The sequence below is a fragment of the Corvus kubaryi genome, unplaced genomic scaffold (assembly GCF_017639235.1).
Source record: "Corvus kubaryi isolate FWS band 111438036 unplaced genomic scaffold, C.kubaryi_AGA036_p1.0 72, whole genome shotgun sequence".
NCBI classification, from domain to species: Eukaryota; Metazoa; Chordata; class Aves; order Passeriformes; family Corvidae; genus Corvus; species Corvus kubaryi.
In genome coordinates, this window is record NW_024582060.1 from 6,168,753 (window position 1) to 6,192,928 (window position 24,176).

Here is a 24,176-nt window from a genome sequence, read left to right on the forward strand (position 1 = left end):
TTTTGAGTAAGTGGATGATTCTCTTCTCATTTCTTGTGTTATCCATGGCTAAGGGAGGATCTCCTCATAGGTTCTGTAGAAGGCGGGGTATGTGAAAAATACTGTGACTCTTTCTAGCCCTTTCTTCTTTTATTGGGGATTCCTAAAGCGTCATTTGAAATACTTAATTGTTTTTCTTTTTTTTTTTTGATGAGGCTTTGCAGATGTCTTTGTAATCTTATTTATGCAGAATTTTTTTAATTCGTTGTTTTTAAGAGAATTTTTAAAATCAGTGTACTTTGCATGTTGATACATTTCAGTTAAAATTTTTATTAAGGTATGAATACAAATCCATGGGTTTTTTTCTTTTAATTTTTTAATTTGGCAGAAAGAATGCTTTAAAATGAGCCTTTTTTCTGTTTACCTTTGATTTGACATTCCATGGCTGATCTTTTTGTTTCCTCAGGAAGCTTTTTAAAGACAATAAAAATGTAAATTAAGAGCCCTTAATATATTTTTAGAGCTTGAATTATTTGCACATTATTTTGATAAGGTCTGTGTATTGTCTAGTAGAAAAAAAAGTACTGTAAAATAGGATGGAGACATGCTGAGTCTGTTATTGATGACAATTATGATGTAGCAGCAAAGCATGTGGGCAGTTAATTGATATAAAATATGTTCATTCTGCCTTCTGAAAATTTCATATTGGATGTGTTTTTGCTATGGTGTTACCTCTTTTGGTTACCTTAAAGTGGAGTTAACTAGAATGAATAACATCTGTAAGTTTTGTCTGTTTTAATATTACACACATAAACAGTGCACTCTACTTGTCTGGATTACTTAGGATAACAAGTATTTGGGAAAACCAAGAATAAATTCAATATTTTGAGTTTAAGGGACCTTAAAGATCATCTTATTCCAACCACCCTGCCATGGGCAGGGACACCTTCCACGACACCAGGTTTCTTAAATTGTTCTTTTGAGTCTTACTTAGTTTATTTGGGTATATGGTAATGCTAAGGTACCTTAAAATAAGTTCATTTAATTGCATGTCTCAACAGCTTTATTTAATCAAATGTATTTTTGGTGTATTACTTAAATAACCCTAACTGTAAGCAGAACAGAGTTAGAAGGGTAATATTCCTCAATTTCTTCCCTGAAAATAAACCTGTGGAAAATACAGCTGTGGAAAACTCATGTACATGTTACATTGTACATTAATAACTGGTAGCAATTCCCTGTACATATGTAGATAGCAAGAGTAACTTTATAACAGCTGTCTTTCTATATATTTTTGACTAAAAATATGTATATTGTATTTCCATTAGTAGGAATATTTGAGGTTATCTTACTCCTATAAAATTAGCCTATGTTTTTGTAGAAATGGCCAAATGCTGCTCTCAATGGTATTTTGTGTCTCTGACTTCCACTTGGACAAATTCTGTTTTCTTCCTGTTTTTACATTCTGCAAGTGCGTGAGAGATCTTTTCTGCTGCCTTTTCAGAATGGGGATCTGTTGGCCTTAATTTCTGAAGGGCACTGCAGGAAATCTGTAGTGTTAAGAGCACAGTTCTCTGGGAGATTCATTTGGCTGAAATCCTGACTTAAGCATCTTTTCTTTCCAGTGACTTCTTATCCACTCATCCCCTCAGTTCAGGTCAAGAAAAACTGTAGGGTTGTTTGGCCACCTTGTGAGATGGCACAGTGAATGTGCTTAGAATAAAAATAATTAGCCAGGAAACGAACAAGATCTTAATGTGGACCAGTTCCCTGCTCTGGTTCAGCCCCAAAAGCTCTGTGAGCACACCCGAGTATTTATCTGTGGGAGTGGTTTAATGATGGGAATGAGTGAATGACTGGAAGGGGATCAGAGAACTGCTTCAGTTGGCACTTACACCAAAGGATGTGTGTAGCCTTATTCCATGTGCTTCTTCATTGTTTTGTGTGTCTTTGAATGAAATGTACTTTAAAAAGGGCACTAGCAATACATGTCTGTGTATATACATTTTTAAACATTGTATTAAGCAAATATTTGAGGATTTGATTGTAACCTTATCAAACTTTGCCCCCCCCCCCGCCATCCACCCAAAAAAAAATCTCTGTGCAGTTGCGAGGACTAAAACGGTGACAGTTCTTTCATGGTCTATGCAATCAATGACTGTAAAGTGGAATAGTGAATTGGTATTGGTAGAATGATTGACCATCTTCAGTTGTAGCTTGGAAATCGTTGTTTGTCATACACTGAAATACCTTGTGGTTGCATCACCTTGATGTAAAGGTAGTCCTTTGCAAATTGCAGTAACAGAGGGGATTTGTAATATGGCAACTGCATCTGGTTCTTACGAATTCTCTGTTTTCCCTGAAATAACTGTAGATTTATAATTTTGAACTATTACAGTTTACAGCATGTAATTGAGGCAGGAACTTGTATTTGAGTAATATAATAATAAAATTCAAAAAATCTCTAAATGAGATTAAAAAAGAAAAAAGAATGTCATCATATGAAATGATGGAGTTCCATCAGTGTCAGAATGAATGACAGATTGTTAGCAGAATTGTGTCAAAATGGTTCAGTGAGGCTGTTACCCAGATTTGTCTGTGGCTCGAATTAACTGGTAGAACACCTTATTTTATAATGTAATACAGGCTTGGGAGTATTGATATATTGATTGAGATAAAGCCATGTTATTATTTGAGGTTTTACTCCTGATTTCTAGTATAGAGAATCAGGCAAACTGGAAGTCTGAACATGTTAAAATTACTTGCAGTACCCAGCCTTATGGAAATGAATAGAAAATGAAAAACCTTCTGAATTTCCATATAGATTAAAAAACATTGGATTTGCTTAAGCTTTAGAGCATGGAGTTGTTTACTTTGAGCAAAGTTGTTTACTTTGTTCACTCCTTACTGCTTCAGCACAGTGTAAATGTGAATGTATCTATAAAATGTAAATGTAGTATAGGCTTAATGGAATTTCATATAGCTGGCACATTCAGTAAACTTTTTTATTGATTTCTGCAGTCCTGGAAAAGCAAATATTTTGAGTATTTCGACTTTTCTGGTAACTTCCAAAGCACTTTGCAATCTTTTAGAACCTTCTGGGGGAATCTTTACTGTATCATTCTAGAGATCCATTGCTGCTCCTGAAGACCCATCAGTCAAGCAGGTTTGCATAATCCTGGGCTGAAATCTTCCTGCTTTTTAATTGCATCATAAGGCAAAACTGCAGGGTTTGGGTTTTGGGATTGTTTTGCTTCTGGTTATTGATACTATGGTTGCTGATTTCAAAGTTTGCCTCTTGATTTTGAAAGTTTAAGCCAAATGAAAATCCAGAAAACATGACGTTTGTAGGACCTTTTAAAAGTTTAAAGAGTTCCTGTAACAAGGGTGGTAAGAATCCTGGAGTATTAGTTTTTAAACCTACATTGGGCTTTAGTTTTAAGATGACTTTTCATGCCATGTATTGCTGGAAGAACCTGATCCTTATTGAATCTGCAGCATGTGTGCTGTTCAGGTAGAAGCTCAGTTGAATTGTACTGTTTCTAAGTATGTGAGAAAGGAATCTATCCTATACTTTCTCTCATATAAAATTATGGTATTTATTTGTTCCATTAAATCAGTTACGATTATATGAAACATGATTGCATGCTTTATATTCTTTTTTTTTTTGCTTTCTGTGTTTAGAATTGCTGAACATGAATTATTGCCTTTCCCCCATAAGTGTACTATTATGTATATATTAGACATATCGCAGAACATCTCTGGAGAAATTAAAATCTAATTTTGGGCTCAACTTCTTTGAATATGACTTTTATTTCATCATATGTGCCTTGAAAAATTGCTGTTATTACTTACTTTGCCTCTTTTATGAATTACAAGCTGAAGTAGTTGCTGAAACTTATCTCTTCATTTTACTTAAACCTGGTAAAAAGTAACTTATGCAAATTAATTGGAAGTGAATTACCCTAGTTTAAGAACTTACAGTTGTGTTTCAAGACTAATGCTTTATTTTAAAAGATGGATATTTACTTGTTTTATTTAGAGCTCACGAGCAGAGCAGTCTTTTGATATTTTTTCGGTATGTTTTCCTGTAATAAGACATTCCTCATTCTTGCAAGACTTCAGTTTGTTTCACCTTGTGCTTCAGAATCAAACTGCAGTCAGTTGTAACAAGAATACCTAAAAATTGAGAAAAATGTTTATTTTTTATCAGCTAATGAAAGTAGAATTAATTTAGCAGTAGTAGTAGTTTAGCAGCCATAGTAAAAGTGGATTGATAGAGGTTTTGTTAACATAAGTATGTAAAGTTTTGATTATTTATCATTGTTGTGCTGAGAAACAGCTCTATGGGGGAAAAGTATTCTTTCACTCTGTAAAAACTCTGCTTTTTTGATACAATGGGTCCGTGAGGACACATGGTTGTGTAGTGCTCAGTAAGCCTGAAGGACATGTCTGGCCCAGTGTAACTGCTTTGCTTGTATTTCAGGGAAATGATCAATTCATTGCATGTTAATTGGCACTCAGCAGTGGTTGGTAAACAGTCATTTAATGTTTGCTTTTAATCATAACAGGAATTCCCATTTTTTACTTTGACGACCTTCCCACCAGGCTTTCTTGTCCACGTTGGGGGTGTTGTCAGTGCTCGCTCAGTGAAGCTCCTGGATCGCATCCACAATCCTGGTATGTCAGCACAGGAGTGACTTCCTTGCACAAGGCCTGTCATCTAACCTTTATAACATATCAGTGCTTGAATAGATACAGATCTATTCTAACAATGTGTATCAAAAGCAGTGTATTTCAGACAATCATTTAAGCTTGAAAAATAAGTTACTCAGTGGTTATGTTTTTAGTGAGAAACATTTCAGCAAGTTAAAGTAGTACTAAAAGTACTTTGAATCAATAACTTTGCACTGAAAACTGTCTTTGAATTATTCAGGTCTTAATTAATTTTTTTGCCATTTTTTGGTATTAAAACTTGATGCAAGTTTTCTATTCAAACAAAAATGAGATTAAATGCTTGATCTTAACTATGAATGTTTTCTCATTTTCAGCTCCTTGAAATCGTTAAGGACTAATGGCTACAATTTAGCTCACAACATGGTTATTAACCTTTACAGCATTGTTTCTGTTCTTGAAAACCTTTACTGAACAGTACTTCAAGATTATTTATTATTTTCCTGGGAACCCCAGTACTAGAACATGTGTATTTTGCATATCCTAGTTCTAATGTTAGAACTAAGTGACTTCTGACTCTGAAGACTTGGTTTAGTCACTGAGACCAGATGAGGAATGCTTTGCGAAAAGTTGGAGTTGACAGTGCACTTAAAAATGCAAGGGAGAGTAGAAATAGTACCTGTAGTGGTTTTGCATGCACTAGTCAGGAGTAATAAAAGGAAGTTTAGGCAAATACATCCATAAAAACAAGTACAAAAACCTAATATTTTCCTTTTCTTTCTATGGCCCAAGGCAAGCAATTCTCCAAGCAGGTAGATCAGATTGCTGCTGATCTAAAGATTCAGTAAACTGGCAACATGAAATTAAATCCAAGACTTAATTTGAATTAGATCCTCCTACTTTAAGGCATTTTTTTCAAGTATATTAGTAGACAATATTGCTCTTTAGTTTTCCTATTTTAAGATCTATTTACACAGTGAAGTGAATATTAAAAGAAATGCCAAAGTATAATTTGTGAGTCTTTCCTTTCTTTGCCACAAAGTTATTTTAGGATTCTGTATTTTCAGCAGATTTCTGATACAGGTCTCTTATGTGCAAAATTTACTGTGCGATAGATGTAAGACAGAATGGGAAAAAAATCAATTTTTTTCAGAAGTTTTAAAAGCTAATTTCTTGCATTATGCATTCCTTCATTTTTACCAGCTGACTGGAAGCAGTATAAGACGTAAGGCAAGATAGAGATGTATGTTTGCACAGCTGCAGTGTTTCTGTGAGACTTGAAGATTGCTCCTGACAAGTGAATGTAAAATGCATGATCCTTGGAACTCAGTATATTGCAAAATAGTGAGAACAAAAGGGGAAATGAAAGCACATGGCTGTGGGAGGGAAGGTGGAGAATTAGAAAAATATTCTGATATAGTTATTATCATGAAGCATTTGAGTAAAATAAGTCTGTAAAATATTAAAGGAAGCAAATAAACTGGCCAGTGAATAAATCAGGAAAACATGGAAGAGGAGAGAACATTTGAAGGTGGATTAAGAACTTGCCAATAAGACAAAATTGCCATATACTGTCCACTTTGGTCACCTAGTGCCAGATTGCTACAGCATGCTCCTTTTTCCCTTTCTATTTCAGCCTCTTATTAACTCTGCTGTCTGTGTCTTTCCAGTTCCTGTGGAGTGGTGTTGTCAATTGTGTTCTTGTTGGTAGTTTTTTTTTCACTATTCTGCTTCTATAACTGATCTACTAATTTGCTGTTTTGAACTCAGCCTTTGTCGGAATTATGGGTAACACAAGATCATACAAACTGCTAGACTGGAATAGTTTCAATTCAGGTATTTTATTAGTCATTCAGTACTACATATGCTGACAGAAATTATGGCAGCTCAGTGAAGTTATTAGAAATGTTCTAGGATATTTAGGTTAATGTTTCAAATTTAAATCTATTTAATCATCAAATGCCTAAATGTGATGTTTTCATTCTATTAAAGACTTTATTTAAAATTAAAACCCATTGTTTTAGTATAAAATAGTATTGCTAAGAATAATTTAATATCAATCTGGAAAGCTGAATGTTCAGATGTTTATTTGGTAGTCACTTTCAGCTCAGCATCCATGAAGGAAGTAATTTAGGGAAAGAACGCATTCTTGCTTACACAGTTGGGATTGTGTCAAGTGTGATTTTTTTTGTTGTTGTTTGGGTTGGGGTTTTTTATGTAATAGGTTGGGGGTTTTTTTGGCCTATTGGTTTGATTTGGAGAGACTGTTGGGTTTGTTTTGTTTTGCATGAGCTTGCACTTTCTTCAACAAAGGCTTTCCTCCTGTTAATTTCAGGAAATTGATGAATGTTTGTTTTTAATAATAGCTCTAAAATAATAGATGTGGTATAGATAATAATAGATGTAAAAATTGTCCAAGAAAAATAGAGAACTATCAGGTTAAAGAGAAGGGTAGTATGTAGCCCAGGATTTGTTGGTTCAAAAATCTTGCATTGTAAAACGCAGCCAGTTTCAGGACTTAAACCATCATTAGTTGAACTTTTTAATCACTTAATTACCTAGCTTGAAAAAAGCCCCAATATTCTTACTTTTTTATGCAGTTTTAGTAATCAAAGTGTGTAATTTCCTTATACAGCTGTAGAAGGAATAGATGAATTGATGCAATGTAGATGAAATAAAGACTCTTCCCTCTCACGTTTTCCCTCTGGAAAGATAACATGCTGTGGAAGAGAGGCAGGTGTAACTTCTCTGCATATAACGTCCAAGCCAGCAGACCTTGTCAAGCCTTGATGTTTTTAAAGCTGGCACAATAAGAAGATACAAAGCTGACCTCTGAGGGCTTTTTTCCCCCAGAAACAAACTTTCCTTCTTGGTAATTCAGTGTTGCCATGCAGCTCTGTGTCATGCTCTAAAATTCAGTTTAAATGTACAGTTATTAAAAAGGAGACATTTTTCATTTTGCAAATTGTTTGAAACTAGGGAGAACCTAAATCTATTGGCTCATTTTTATTGTTCCTTGTTACAGTAAGCATCTTTTAGTATTATAATTATGAGCTTTTCTGATTTTGTTGGTTTTCTTCGCTTGTTCTAAAGTTACAATCTTTTAAAATTAACTTCCAGTATGAAAAGAATATTATAAAATTCTCAGGTCTGTGACTGGTACAGCATAGTCTGATCCAAGCTGTTAAAAACATGTTAAAATTTTTGTATATTGTGTGTGACCATGAAAAGTTGGAATTCATTGCTGCTTCTTCCAGATTGTTTAGTAGGATGTTTTTATTGAAAGAATTTTATTAGAATACTGGAGTAAATGAGTTACGTACAGACATTAAACATGCCTTGAACTAGACTAGAAAGTGATCCACAATGTAAGATTAGGAAGCTAAGTGGAAGTCAGGCATTCAGTTCTTGACAGACTATCCAAAATTTAGACAACAATTTTTTAGAGATTACAGGAAAATGAATGTGCTTATATGTATAAAAAACATTTTACCCAGAGGTGCTTGTTACCTAAAAGTGTTGGTTGGAGTAGAGAGGTCTAAACCAAACAGTAATTGTAGAGTTAATACCTCCCTGAGAACTGGCTGTGTTTCTGTAGCCTTGATGTGTCAGTAGTTCTGTAGGAAGAGCTGGTTAATCCTACTGGTTTGGGACTGAGCAGGTTACATTCATATTCCTGGAAGTACGGGGTTTTTGCAGTGCTAGGTTTGCTGCTGGACAGAGAATGTAATCACAACCATAAGTGGGCTAAAATTATTTTCCTTTTGGAAAATGTTCAGGCTTCATTTCCGCTTGCTTAGTAACCTGTGTAGTGCAGAAAGATTTTTTTTTTTTTTTTCCTTGCCAATGGTTTAATTGTGTGTAAGATAAAACAGGAGCATCCAGTGGTAGTGAGAAGTCAGAGATTTGAAGATACTTGAAAATCAGATACAGAAGTAAAGACTGACTATTTCATGAATGGAAAAGAAGCTGTTTATACATCTGGGAATTGCATATAGTTCAATGAAGAGTTGTTTAAGTATAAAATACAAAAAGGTGGACATGAAGATGAATTTGCAAAAAAAAAAAAGTAGGGAGTTGAGCAAAAATTCATAGAAAAGAGAGCACATAAATACAGTGGAAGATACACTCTGATGCTGTCTCTGAGAAAGAATGTACTTACTATAAGTACACAAACATGCAAGGAATCCTCAATCCAGAAAACTAGATCTTTGTTAAAAGTTTGACACTGAGGTTAAACATGGAGCAGAAAGGTAGGCAGTGCAAGAACTTGTTGAATAGAGGCTACTTTTCCATATGGCCATTTCATAGTACCAACATATAGTTTCTCACATAATTAAATTTTAAACTCCTCATTCAGGAAGCTGCTCCAGCAGTGCATCTTCATCTACAGTAGTCAGAAACATGGAAAGATAAAAGATTGTTAAAAATTTCCTAAGAGTCTCCTGAGCTTCTTGTGTGATATCCAGTCTTGCTGTTGGAGTATGAAGTTCTCCAGAGTTAGTTTTGCATAAGAGGAAATGCAAGAGGAAAGCTTGGCTATGTTTTGGTTCTGTAACTGAATGTTTTTCTTTCACAGAAATACAAACAGAGAACGTGCAAATTATATTTCAAGCTGCTTTCTGGAGTGTAAAGGTGGCCCATTTGTAGGAACACAGTAGGAAATGTCAGAATGTTCCTGTTGGTGTCTGATGTGGTTATCCTTCGTAATTAGTAGGAAAAAATCCAACATTTTAAGGTAGACTTCTTGACTTTTCTTGGAGAATTTCCAGGTTGACTTCTTGTCCATCAGTGTGCGTTGATATGAAAATGGGAGGTTAAGGCAGTCGTCAGAGGCTTTTTCTGAGAAGAGTGAGGAGTGTGATGTTCTGGTGTAATAATTTACTCCAGTTTTCTGCATCCTTTCCAGAGGAGTGAATGTTCCTAAGTAATTTCTATGGTTAATGGGAATGGTGTTTGAATATTCTTTCTGGAAGCTGATACACCCTTACATTAACGAAATAATTTTTGTTGGGATTGTGCATTAATTTTTTTTTTTTCTTTTTTTGAGAGTTCTAAGTAGATATTTATGTAACTGAACAAAGGGTGGTCACTGTCAGTGAGCATAGAATAGTATTCACATGTTCTGTTAGAGATTAATAAATAAACTTGACATTTAAAATCTTTGTTTAGAATTCTATGCCTACCTAAGTAAAGCTATTTAATCTGTTCACACTGATTTAAAACTCTCCCTGAATTCTGGCTAATGGTGTGAAAGCCAATATAAACTTTTCCTTCCACAAGTGCTCCAAAAAAGTTGCTTATTGCACAACTACACTTTGGTTTTGAATTGATAGTACACAAGAGAGAACACCTTGGTCTTGCAGAAAATTGTTATTTTTGCACATAATTCATCCTAATTTAAAATACAGGGCTTGACTAAAACTATGGTCTTCATAAAATTTCCTTCATGGATTGCATTGAGTTTTTTCAGCCTTCTGATATTTGCTTCTGTGGTTGCAAACATACAGTTGTAAAACTGTTTGCCTGGGTCAAAATATATCATTGTTAGAAGAAACCAGAATGGTTCTGGTTGAATCAACTCCTTCCTAACTGCTACATAATTACAGGTAAACATGGCCTTGTAAAATGTCTATAGACAGTTTTGTAGGAAAATATACAGACAGAGAATACAAGTTCTAACTGACTGTAAAAGGATTGTAGGAATAACTGATAAATGTCAGTGGATAATATGAGGCACAAGAGATTTTCTTTTTAAGTCTCCTTGGATCCAGAAGTTGAAAGAGGCTTCTCAGCCTAGTTTGTCTTAAAACAAAATAAACAGTTGTGAGTGTATAGAAATAATGAATGCAGAGGTTCTGCGTTCCTGAGGAGTGCAAACAAGGAATAGGAAATTCCGAGAGAGTGTCATTTCATGCCAGATAATGCCATCCCTTTCCTGCTGCAATAAAATAGATAAAATCTGGTTTAGGAAGCCCTGTCTTGTTACAGCACAGTGTCCCCAGTTTTGGGTAACAGCCCCTTTGTTGTAGTCATTTGAAGCTTTTCTTTGAAGATAGCTCATGTTCTAAAATAGGTTGTATTTATTGTGTCAGGGTGACAAAGCAACAGAGACACAAAATAGAATAAGTAGTTTATTACCTGCTGAGTCACCATTCTAGGATGAATGACTGAAATAATCACTAAAAGCTGGATTGACAAAGGTGCATATTTATGCATGGAACTGATTTTCCAGAGGCAAATTTACTTCCTATATTTAATGGTTTTTTATTTCTGGGCAGTATTTTTGGGCTTGTATAATTCTAAGTGTGATGCAATTTAAACCTACATTTTTAAGTATTGTAAGGTGTTATTTAATAGTTTAATTCTAATATATTCTGAATGGTTTTTTTTTCTTCAAATGCCTTATCTTTTGACATTACATTTTTCATTTTATTTAACTTGTATAACATGGTGGTTTCTTTTCCTTTAGCTCCACACTAAATAATTTCTGCTGCTTTGACATTATTGCAGGATTTTTTTTTTTTAGATAATACTTTTTTCAGCTTGTGCTGTTTCTATCAGACCTTCATCTACAATTAAAAGTTATAGCCACTGTTGTGGCTGTATTAAGCCATAAGGGGAACACCCTTCTGCTTCTCCATCTTGGAGTGTATTTTGGGATTAAAGCTAACACTTCTCAACAGTGAGCTGCCACTGAAGGGAATGATGTATGGAATTTTCTATATGGTTTCTATACGGAATCTTTTGGTGGTCATGTAGTGGTTTGGCCTGACTGACCCAGTAGAAAACTGCCCTGCACATGAAAGGGTTTGTGTTTAATCAGCCAGCCAATATCTCATCCTGGAAATGCAGTTTTAATCCTAAGTGTTCTTAAAATTGTCTCCTTAGTAATTGAAGAATTCTTTCAACTTTCAAGTCTTTTTTTTGCTCATTCAGCAGTTTGGGGTTAGGAAGTGAGATGTGTGCTGCTCTCTGACTTCATCTGGTAGAAAAGCACTGGTTATCAATGATATTTTGCAAGCTGGATGTTTTATTTGGAGTTTTAATTTTGTAAGAGTTAAGTGTACCTGTTGTCTTTGGGTGTGCTTACACTGTTGCCTGCTGGTTTAGTGTATCCTAGTTTTCTTTTGATATATCCCAATAATCTACTTCCTTCACTTTTTGTAACGAAGTTTTCATTTGTACATCTTTTAGTCATAAAGGTGAATATAGGGAGTAGTTTTTTAAACAAGGATGGAGTGGCTTGGAAACTTTTTTGAAAGTTTTAGGTTAATCTGCTGTAGGTTTAGTTATTTTCTGCCTGAGTTTGTGTTAATCTTTACAGACCAGAGGATTTATGTTTCTGTACAGTTATTTAGTTGTTAAATATTTTAGAAAATTGATAATGTCTGTGTTTATGGGATAACCAGAAAAGATTAAATAGAACTTCAAGGTCCAGGAAAGGTTGCTTATAAACCTAACAAAGGTGTCAAAAAAACCCAACCAGCCAAACCTACAGAAAAATACCACACTTCTTTCTGTATAGGCTGTTATTAGGTTTTTCGTTAAGAAGATACAAAAATAAGGGAATATTGAAGGTGTGGATAATGGCTTTGCCTAATGAAAGACTCAGAGATTGAATCTGAAAGAATATTATTTGCCATTTTTGAAACAACGAGTCATTTATAAATGGTGAAAATTTTCCTCAGATGATTATCCTCCTCCTATCAGAATATTGTGTTATACATGTAAATATTTATTAAATTATACAATGTAAAATTGGTTGAAATTAATCAGACAGTTTCTACTTTGGAGTAATTTCCTCAGGATGTCTAAGGATTCAGCTTTAAGGATACAGCAACTCTTGTGTATGAGCTGTGTCATCAAGAGACCAGTCTTCTTAATCTTCAGTTTAAAAAAATCTGTATGGACTAGCAAAATGCAGCTTCTGGCTAAATCTTGAAAGAACCTGTACAAGTGAACCTCTAGCAAATAACTTGGGGAAGGTGTTGCTTCTTATGAATCAGAAAGTGATAGTTTCTAGGTGAAAGATCTACACAGGCTACTGTCCCATGGATAGTACAGCTCAACCTTGTATTTTAAAGGAGATGGGTGACTTGGTGGTGGATAGAGCTAGCTCGAAGAACATTCTGGGTACAAAAGTGCTATTTGTATCTTATAAAACTGCTGAATAAAATCAGTTTTGAAAGTTTTCAGTTGGAGGAGGTTTGAGTTGGCACAATTTTTATAGAACACTGTACTATTGACAACATTGTTTCTCAAGTCCTCAGCTATAAAAAACAGTGTGTTTTGCTTCCACTTGGTTATAAATATCCTGCCAATTTGGAAACATTAATAAAGTAAGTTTAATATTCAGCCTTTGGTTTCTCACATAGGGTGCATAATTAGTAGTGGAATTTCCTGTGAACTTTTCTGCTTAAAGTTGTAGAGAAACCTTGGTCCCAACTACTCGGTACATTTGCTAGAAAAGCTTGTGACTGAGTGCTCTGTATGCTTGCCTTTTTGCTTCCACCTAGAATCCAGGGCCATTACTTTCTGTAACCATTTCAGTGAGCTGCCATAGTTTTCAGTCTGTACTGTCACCTGATCCAAGCATGCGCCAAAATACCCACTGTTTCTGGCTCCTGTCTGCTGAATCTGCTTTGCAAACCCTTGGTTATTAAGCTTTTGCGTTAGCAAAAAAACCAACAGGCACTCTCATGGAGTGTGCTGGACACATGCCATCCTGCTTCCCTAACTCCTCTAATTGTTTATGTAAATTCTTAGCTTTACTAAACTTGTAAATGCTACGACGGCATCCTCATGTGAAATTGTGTGGCTCATGTGTCAAAAAAGGCTGCTTGTGAAAATATTTGTCAGAAGAATATGAATGCTACACATTGCACTGCATTCAGTATTTTGTATCAACTTATTATTGCAATGTCATGATGTTTGATTTTAATTGTAGACAATTGTTTTGTGTTCTAATATGCAAAGGTAAGTTCTTGTAAACTGTGAATGTACAGTATTTTTATATAAACATAATTGTTATTTTTTGGCCTCCTTCTGGAATAAAAAATAGTCAAATATCTTAAACAGAGGTCCCAGTCTTCTTTACAAACAGTTGTTTATGCATGACTTATAGAAATATTTGTTCTTGTGCAATTGTTGGATTCTTTGAAAGATATTGGGCCTGATCCTGTTAACTCTGAAGACAGTGGCTGGAAAATACTTCTTACCTCTAATAAGAATGAAAATGATCCATTGCATTTCTGTAGTTAATAGTTTTGTTAGTGCTGATGCTGAACAGATTCTTAGAATACGGGGTTACATGTTGTTTTAGCAAGGCAGAGTTTTGACCAACTTCACAACAGTATGTGTTTGCCATAATGATAACGTGTTCTTGTAGATGTTAGGTAAGAAAATAGTTAAGTCTCCTAGTAACATCAGTAACTTAAACTATAAATTTCAATGGAGAAGAGCTAAATATTTGCATAGAGTTTGGGACCCGTCACTATTTCTACCTTTTCTGTTCACTTTAAGGATCCCCGTTTCCTTTCAACATCTCATTCCATTTCAGTTTTCACTGTGGCTACATTCCTTTTCAATGTCATTCTTGTCTGTAATCTTACCTTTATTTCGCAGCACATTTTCTGTCTATCCTTAACCACTTCACCTGTTGCTGGCTCCCAAATCTTCATCATGACTTCACATTTTCATGCTCTTTGTCATAGAAATGTCACTGGTGAAAAGTAGAAGCAGTTTTTACCACATGGAACCAAAAGGTGTAAAAAGTTATGGTTTTGAAATTTGGAACCTTTTTGCCTAGAAAAAAGGGTTCTCCTTTGCAGGTGGTTTTTTTTGTGAAGTACAAGAATTTGTGTGGCTTAGTGGTTTTTTTGTGGTTTAGTTAGTGTTTGTAACCGGCTGCCTGTGATCCAGTCTCATTGAGCAGGTGTTTTTCTGCATGGTCAGAGAACCACTTTTGCTACTACTTAGACTTTTTGTCTACAGAGAGAAACACATTGCTTATGAAAACAATCTCTGGCCCATGACTGAAGGGGGAAGGGGGAATTGCTCCCAAGATCCTTGTCCATTCCACCAAAAAGAGTTGAGAGAACTTTCACAGAATGTGCTTGTGGTCTCACGTCTTCCATACACTCCGAACTTGTCAGATATTGTAGCCTGGCCTTACAATCCATTTCCAAGACTCTCCTTCGATTCAACTACCCCTACTGCTGTTACCTGGTGGCAGCAGAAGCGGCCTCTGTCCAGAGGTGTAACAAGCAAAGAGAAGACATTTCCCACTTTTTGTACTGACACTGAACCGTGCCATAAGTCAAATCCCTCCTGATGGGAGAGAATTTTCTAAAAGTCCTTGCAAGGAGTTTCAAAGATAAACCGAGACTTTTCCTTGAGTTTCAATACTGCCAGATAGTTGGTTATTAAGTCTTATCAGAGGAACAAAGCCACTAGCGTGACCCAGGTACAGCAATAGAGCACAGAAAGCAGGAGAGAAGTCTCTCTTTATCAAGATTTACACAGCCTTTTAAAGATAATTTAACCAATAGTTACTAAAAATGTACATTATTTTCACTTTCCTACCAGTTATTGAGTAACACGGCCAGGAACTGCAGAATTCTCCAGTCATTCCAGACTAATTTTACTGCAGAACATGGAGTAGTAGAAGAAGGAGAAGAAGGTTTAGAGAACAGCAACAATCCTCCATTTTGATATTTTTTACTTTTATCTATTTACTACAAAGAGAAGCCCAAAACCTCTAAATTTTTTACCGTGACAATCTTACATAGTAGTCTATCACCTAATTCCACACCACTGTATTTTCTAGTTCCTGTCTGATCGTTGGTAATTTTTTCCAAGGTTGGAGGTTAAAACAGTGTTGTTCAGCGGGCTAAGAACCCCTAAAAACAGGCAGAGAAATATTCTCGGCACTCTGGGTTCCTACATTGTACCACAAATGGTTCTGACAGCTGAGCTGGGGAGCTCCAACCCTGTGTTGTGATGGATTATTTCTGTCGGATTCTCATTTTCCAAAGCTGAGAAGAGCAGGTGCTCCAGGAATCTGAGTCAGGGTTGCTGAGTATCATCATAAGCATTTATTTTCCCAGTCACTGAGTTAAACAGTGTTTTCACACTGGGAGTGAAGTGCAGCACATCAAGATTCTGCCAGTAATGCACTGAAACCTGCTAAAGTGAACTTGGATATAACAGAATATGATCGATACAATTCACAGAAATCCTTTGTTTTGTGTCCTAACGTGTATATTTTTGTTGATTGTGGAGAATATTCCTAAGAACTCTCACTGTAACGTTTTTTCTGTTCAGTGTTCATTTCTTAAAGCAAAGGTTGAATAAACTTAAATCTGAGCATCCAGGCTGCTCCTGGTCAGTATAATGTTTTGAGTTACACAAGCATTGCCATCTAAAGTTAGGTATAATTGAATATACAGACCTCTGTGTTCTTCCTTTGAATTAAAAAATGATCATTAGTTTAGTTTAGAAAAATGAAAGCCTAGTTCTAAATGCAAAGTTGAGGTAAATTCATTAATGACTACATCTTACTTTACAACATTTCTGTTTCAGTAACTTTTAAATTATCTTGCATTTTTGTTTGTCATGTTGTCAGAGAACCAACTGTATGATACTGGGATTATCATACACTGTGTTGATAAACATTCCTGGTAGTACAGAATTGGTTCCAAATAAATTTCAGGTTTTGACCTTGGTATTTAAATTATGATTCAGCAAGGAGAACTCAGTGGCCAGAAGTTTGTGTCTGTACTAAGTTCAGTTAGTTTCAGGGAAATTCTCTTAAGAATCTCTCTACTCAGAACCCTTGGTAGCATCTGAGTGCTTATATTTTGTTACTGGTTTTCCCTTTTTGTATCAACAATTAACACAGTTGCCAACTACATTCATTCATTGAAACAGGTAAGAAGTTTTGAGAGAAGAAACAGCTGACAAATTCTAGTTGTAAGTTCACTATTTGTTGACTCCATATGTAAAAAGCTTGCAAGACAATAACTTTAGTTATAGGAACTAATTGATGAGGAATTAAAAGATATGGATTGCATGAACTTATTCTAGCAGCACAGGGTTTTTTTGTATTTTTGTATCTTGTAGTTTTCAAGAAAAGCAGGCAGGATATATTTAACATATAACCTTGAGGACAGTAAAGGTGATTTAAATCCATTGGTGGGCGTGGAGGGAAGGTGCAGTTTCCAGGATACTGAAGAAAAAAAGCACTGACAACACACATCCTGTACTTCTTCATGTTGTAAATGTAGAGGTAGTTTCATGTCCCTATGGCTTCTCAGAGTTAGAAGTGCCACAGAACTGTCTGATTAGTGATACAGTCTTGAACAGGTAGTTTTAAAGTCTGGTTAACAGAGAGAACTGCTTGCAGTAGGAAAAACTGTTTAGGTTATTCCAAAGATACCAAGTGTACAGCAAAGTCAAATATTACTTTGCTACTACAAATACTGTTTCATTACAGTTAGTTTTTCCACATTACAGAGTATCTGTGATGCCTTGTTGCAAGTTACACACTGCTCTTGTGTTGTTGGAAACTGAGAGTGTGGTTTGGAACTGAAAATGGGCAGAGATTGAAACAGTATCTACAGTATTTTGCTGTTATCTGTTATATGGACAGCAATGCGAATGCAGTAATTTGTCAGAACTTGCTCACATGGGGGCGAAACAAGATAATTAGTGAAAAAGTCCCATTTGTGTTTGCTTGAAGTGTGATAAATAGGAAGGAAATAAAGTGTCCAGGTACAACAAAACACTTGAATATGAAAAACTCAACTTTTCAGATTAATTGCATGAAGCTTTGTGCTGGCATAGTACAGAATAGTGAACTGATTTATACTTTGTCTTTCAGATGAACCAGAGACACGAGATGCCTGGTGGGCAGAAATCAGACAAGAAATAAAATCCCATGCCAAGGCATTGGGTTGTCATGCTGTAGTGGGCTACAGTGAATCAACCAGCATTTGGTAAATCACGATGATGACTTGATTTTCAAAATGTCACAGAAAACATATTTCATCATCAGTGGATTAAAAATTAACTATTCCAACACAGTTGTTGGTACTGGCTATTCTGTAACTACTTCAGAGAGTTTAAGTGAGATTATCAAATTTCAGTATTAGGTGTGTTTTATATATGTTTACATCTGGGTTTTAGGTTTTTTCTAATGAATGTTACAATTTTTTCTTTTAAACTAAAGCATACAATTTGCTTTGTAGTAACAATATTAATTTATCCATGAAGTTTTCTCAACCGAGTCTACCTAAATAATTAAGACTGTTCTTAAAAGTATCGTATTGAGGTTTCATTAATGGTTAACAACTGGCAGACCAGAACTTAAATGGAGAACTTCACATTTCAGGCCCAGAAAAAGCTTGTTCTGGGGCCAGGTGTGTCTGATGATACTAAACAGAAAATTACTCTGGTTCCCTATTTTGAATTGCTTTTGGGAAGTAATGAGCAAATTCAAACATCTGAATTTATTTTCTTTCAAGTTGATTTTGCCTAAATATTTTAGGGTAAAAGCACTAAAGATTTGCTTTTTTAAGGAGAGAAGTTGGAAAAGTTTTGGTTTACCATATTTACGTCAGAATTACTCCATCGCTGAGGGATGAACACACCAAAACGAAGCATTTATTCCTTTGCTTGTTGGTCTCCTTGTAAAAAGCATGAACAGTTTGTATTATCTCTTCTACCTTAACTATGGAGAAGGAATGTGCAGAGCATAGGCAATCAGTTATTGGGTTACTGATGCTTATGTTTCTCTAAACGAATTTAATGTGGTAGGGTTTGATTATTGATAAAATATTTATTGGAATTCCCATGCTTGTTGCCAGTTCAGCTTTATTCCATGCTTAAAGCACAAGCCTGTGTGTGTAAGTACTGCTCTGCCAGACATGTTATGTATGCAAAATTATTTTGGGAAGAGAAACAACAACAAAAAAAAGGCACATGTATCATTCTAGAAAATGTGGGAAAGATTTTCTCTATTTTTTTTCAATATAGTATTTTAAGTATTGAATACTAGAGATTTGTTTCTTACTTGAGAGCTTGAGAAATATTAAAAGCTCTGTGGTTGTTCTGAGAGCTTTAACTCTGCTAAACCCTAAGTATAGTTGGTTACTTTACATGTGAAATGTACCATTATTGTAGTTCTTCCTAGTAAAATTTTACTGGTTTGCCACTTATCTTTCAAGAAGCGTCCTTGTCAGTGTTGGGGGTTCTTTTTGAAAAATTTTGAAAATTGAATGTTAATAAGATGCTGAGGCTCTCAACTTCCCTTCTACTTTAGAAAAAAATCATGCCTTGTTTTTTTTTTTATGTTTGGTGTGCTGTATTTCTTTGCATTGTTAACTGTAGAACTGAAATCCATACTTTAACCTGGTTAGCCTTTCTGATGTTATATTATTTATAACATGAGTCAAAGCTCTTTAGTCTTTCTGTTCAATCCTTCTTCATCTTGTATTTACGCAATGGTTATGGTTTAAATACCAGAAGTGGATTGTTTGTGAGTTTTAATGGATAAAATTGCACAAGTGCACAAAATCAGTGGTGATGTTGAACTTCTTTGAGACTTGTACTAGCCTTTTAATCTGATAATTTTATATAAAAGCACCATTTAGGAATTCACTCTGTTGTTATTCTTTTCTCTTATAGTGAAGAGGTCTGTATTTTGTCCGCGTCTGGCACAGCAGCAGTATTGAACCCTAGGTTCCTTCAGGATGGCACCATGGAAGGCTGTTTGGAACAAAGGTTGTCATGGCAGCCTGGCTTCTTTTCCATAGGGTCAGAGAAGGGAGAGGTTGATTTTTTTCCTCAGAGCCAAGATAGTTCTTCTCTATTAGGGTAGGTTACAGTGTTACAGTGCAGGATGCGGGACCAACCACTTTACTGCTTTTCACTAACAACAACCACCACAGGAGTAATGGAGCTCTGCACCAAATTAGATACTCTGTTTTTATTTCTAACAGTCTCAATAAGGTAACACGTTTGACTACTAACACAGATCATGACTCAGCTTTTCCTTTGCTGCTCTTCAGGTCTCTCAATTTTATATCACACTATAAAAAATGACACATTTTTAATAACTTACATAAGCCAAAAGTGGCTATGTCTGTAATATGTGTATATATGCTCCATTAAATACTATTTATGTGTATATATGCTCTCTAAATATTCATCAAAAGCTGCATGAGAAATAAAATAGGTTGGTTATAAAACAAATATGATGCCAGATTTGTCCAAAATAGGTATGTGTTAGTTTAAGTTGATGAACAAAATCATGAAACTGAAGGCCAAACATGAGGTTTCCCTTTGTTTCTGCTCTTGCAAATAAATTTTGAAGAATGAATATTGCCACAAAGTTATTTTTGGGGAAAAAAAGATTAGTTAATGCATATTGGGAATTTATTATGTATTCATCAGGATAGTAATCAAATATTTCAAGGGATTATTCTAGTTGTCAGCAAGGCTATTTATTACACTTTAGCACTTGCATTGCTTTTTCCATAATAAACCAGTCAACGTATATTATTTGTTATTATTTTACTTTGTTAACAGAAGACCCTTGTCTTTTAGTGTAGATAGAGTATTAAAAACTGTAGCCAGAACTAAAATACTTGTTTTTGTAGTCACTATATGATGGAGAGAAAGAAAAATTATGTTCATAACATAAAGAAAATAGCACTTTTATAAAAAAATATAAAAACAGTATTTTGGTGCTTCTAAGAGTCTTGGCATAGATTAGAAATGCCAGAGGGAAGTAAAACAGGTAAACAGACAAAGTTCATGCTCAACACAAAATATATTTGCCATAGTCTTATGATAACTAATGTTCTAAATCTGTCAGATTTGCTTAAGCACCTCTTCAAAATCACTGAGAAGAATTGTTTATGTGAAACAGAATCAATTTGCAGTGATGCAGTTGACCTGCTTTTTCCCTGTGGTCATTCCTGGGTATTGCTCATGGGGGAGAGAGACTTAAGTGTTTTAAGCAAATAACAAGTTTTACCTGATACCTTATCTTAGGAAATAATCTTGCTGTTCTTTTCACAATGTTAATATATATTGTGCTGCTTCTCAGTAGGGTGATTGGTTTGTTGTTTGTATTCTGCTCATTAAGTTTTTATAGGGTTTTGGACACAATGAATGTAGAAGAGACTTTTTGGTGTGTTTGGTACAGTGAATTCTTGGGATTATATTTAGAAGTCACAATGCTTAAAGTCAGTTCAGTAATGTTACAGGTTTATATAAACCGTTGGTCTCTGAATGTCCTTTTTCTCAATCCCTGCATAAGAAGTTTTAATGCAAGTTTTATTGATAGTATTTTAGCAAGTAGCGTGCAACCTTTTCTTCTTCTAATTCATATATTGCAAAAGTTGTCACATTGGTATAATGGAGCAGAGTTTATCTGTGGTGTATGATTTAAGTAGGTATCTGTAGGTGTTTATAGACGTGCACTTACTGATCATTGTTAACAAGATGCAGATGTTTTAAGTATGTTCTCCATAATGTATTTTTAGGATGGAAGACGCTTCACCACCAGGTTGTGGATTTTGCCATATCCCATATGATGAATTGAACATGCCATTCCCTGCTCACCTCACTTACTGTTACAACTGCAGGAAGCAAAAAGTTCCTGATGTCCTTTTCACCACAATTGACCTTCCTGTAGAGGCAATAGTTATTGGGAAGGGATGTCTTATTCAAGCCAGGTATCTGTCAAAATATTTCCTAAGTCTAGTAAAGTTCTCAAAGATCTCAAAGGAGATCTTTGAAAGAATTCCTGTTGCTAAAATCCAGTGTGTCATCAAATCTTATAAAACATACAATTGCTATGTGTTATTGAATAAAATTTCTCTCTGAAAGTATCGTTGCACTGGTCTGGGGTTTGAATTTCAGCTTGTAGGACTAAACCCAGAGAGTGGAAGATGACTAACATATAGTCAGAGATGGGATTGCTATGCTTTTTCTTTTATTCTTTTCAGATAAGTATGGTTAATGCTTTAGCTGTGAGGGCACTTGGGTTTGGTTTGGTTTTGGGTTTTTTTTTCTTCCTTCCAATGTGTGTCTTGAATAACAGTATTAATAGGAATTTTAAAAGTTCTGCCACTAGAAATTACGGTAGTAATTTTCTGTGCTTGTACCTGAAGTGCTTGAGGTTTGCAGCAAGCAAGAGAAATAGATGTTTGTATTGGGGGTCTTTCTAGAAGAAATGCTGAAAATAGAAGTTTTCAGATGACATTGTCTCAAGGAGTTCTTGTAAAGAACTGGCATTTTATTTTACTGTTGCAGCAATCTAGAAGAATTGAAAAGAAGCTGTATCAGGTTATACAATGAGGGAAAAAAAATCAAAATATCCTGTGATCCCTTTCAATCTTCAGAAATCCATTAAAGCTCTGTCTGTGCTGGTCTGTGTTGCCAGGTTGTGCCGTCTGAAGAAGAAAGCTCAGGCTGAAGCAAATGCAACTTCTATCAGCAACCTCTTGCCATTCATGGAGTATGAAGTGCATACACAACTGATGAACAAACTCAAGCTGAGAGGAATGAATGCCCTCTTTGGGCTGAGAATTCAGATCACTGTGGGGGAAAATATGTTGATGGGCTTGGCAGTAAGTACAGTTGGAATCCTGGGATTCTTTTGCTTTCTTACAGTATTTTTTCAGGAAGGACATGCAGATGTTGTGAGATTTGGAGTAACCAGACATACTGAAACGTCATTTTAAGAGCAAGGTGCCTTAATTATTGTAAAATCAGGACAGACTTGTCTTTCATAATCAGCAGAAGGCAATTCAAATCTCTTGAAAATGGTAGAAGACAAGATTATTAGAAAAGGGATGAGAGGAAAAGAAGCTTTAAACAGTTTAATGGCACAAATTGTAGAAGAATGATGGTATTCTTTAAACGTCCTGTCAAAGAGATCCCTGTTTCTCAAATTGAATTGCAGTTCCATGACAAATCAGGTCAATTAAGTCTCAGTACATCTTTTGGTTATTTGCCAACAAGGGAAACAGCAAGGTCTGTTGCCTCTTCTTTGATCGAACTGAAGAAATAAATGATAGATTTGAAGTGTCTTAGAGAAAGTCAAGAAATGTTCATTAACAACCTTTTCTAACCCCATTCTGTCATGCCAGGTTAGAACACTGCATCTTCCTGCATCAGAGGGTGCTTGGGTAATTCTGGCTGGCATCTTTTGTCTTTCATGATCTGTTTCCCGTAAATAGAAATCAGGTTGTCACAACCTCAGTGATGCTGTAAATGGTTTGGCCAAGTTTTAAGTCTTCAAAAATTGTAAAAAACTATTTGCTTATGCAAAACATACTGGGGCAGAGGCTTTAATTTTTAGTTTGTTTGGAATTTTTAGGCAAGATTAAGAGTCCCACAATGAAAAATGAGGAGGAGGGAGTATTTTTAAAGAATAGTGAAGTTTTTTCATAAGTGAACAGAAGAGAGAGATCCATTTATTTATTTGCAAGAGATGGTGCTGTAATTTGCATGTTACAATGCTGTTTTAGAATAAGCATTATGGAAGGCTTTATATGAAAGTATTAGGAATTCATGCTTATATAATTGTCTTTTTCTGTGTGACTTTTAAAAAGTCTGCAACAGGTGTGTATTTAGCAGCTTTGCCAACACCTGGGGGTATTCAGATTGCTGGGAAGACTCCAAATGATGGCACCTATGAGCAGCACATATCCCATATGCAAAAGAAAATAAATGATACAATAGCAAAAAACAAGGAACTTTATGAGATTAATCCTCCAGTAAGTAAATCTTTTATTCTTAAAAATAAAATATTTTGAATCAAATATATACACTGTATATCCACGTTTTCTTCCTGAGTCATTCAGAACATAAGTTTATTTACCAATAGAGATACAGATTTTTTTCACTGTATTTTGGAAAGCTGATGGAATTTTCAGATCTCTTTAGCCACATAGTCAAATCAGTTTGGTCTTATTTAGATACATTGCTCAGTAGAATAATTTTCAGAATGACCTGATCCTTAGAATTGTTAATAAGTTGTGTAGAGTTGAAATTATTTTTAAATCGTGCAGAATATTTGTTAATTCTTACATTGTTTTTAGGAACTACCAGAAGAAATCATTGGGTCTCCCATTCCAGAGCCAAGACAACGTTCCAGGCTATTGAGATCTCAGTCAGAAAGCTCTGATGAAGTTACAGAGCTTGACCTTTCACATGGGAAGAAGGATGCTTTTGTCTTGGAGGTGATAAACATTTTCACTACTCATGTTCATACTTTTCTTCTCCTGAAATATATATTAAAAAAAAAAAAAGTTTTCTTACTCATCTCCAATAACAGTTCCTAAATTGTGTATGAGTTTTTCCCTTTTGTATCAATAGAAGAAGTGAAGTATTAGATTTTGCTTTGTCTCTCTTTCTTACTCTGTTTGCTTAAAGCACAGCTCTATTATGTCTACAGACAATATCTGAAAAACAATTGCCATGCTGTTCATGAACATGTAGCA

The 24,176-nt window shown here is 35.1% G+C and overlaps 1 protein-coding gene across 24 annotated transcripts in view; it reads left to right on the forward strand.

Moving 5' to 3' along the window:
* The window catches only part of C2CD5 (C2 calcium dependent domain containing 5), a 58,984-nt gene that overhangs the window by 19,312 nt on the left and 15,496 nt on the right, over positions 1 to 24,176 (forward strand). For 10 of the 24 annotated variants that reach the window (XM_042050124.1, XM_042050126.1, XM_042050130.1 and 7 more), the window contains 7 exons: positions 4,551 to 4,659; positions 17,540 to 17,654; positions 19,345 to 19,440; positions 21,210 to 21,401; positions 22,112 to 22,298; positions 23,286 to 23,450; positions 23,775 to 23,915. In XM_042050124.1, coding sequence (XP_041906058.1) covers positions 4,551 to 4,659; positions 17,540 to 17,654; positions 19,345 to 19,440; positions 21,210 to 21,401; positions 22,112 to 22,298; positions 23,286 to 23,450; positions 23,775 to 23,915 — 1,005 coding nt within the window. Of the gene's footprint in view, positions 1 to 4,550; positions 4,660 to 6,423; positions 6,490 to 17,539; positions 17,655 to 19,344; positions 19,534 to 21,209; positions 21,402 to 22,111; positions 22,299 to 23,285; positions 23,451 to 23,774; positions 23,916 to 24,176 lie in introns of all 24 variants that reach the window. The other 14 variants (XR_006019953.1, XM_042050112.1, XM_042050114.1 and 11 more) reach the window with 4 other exon arrangements.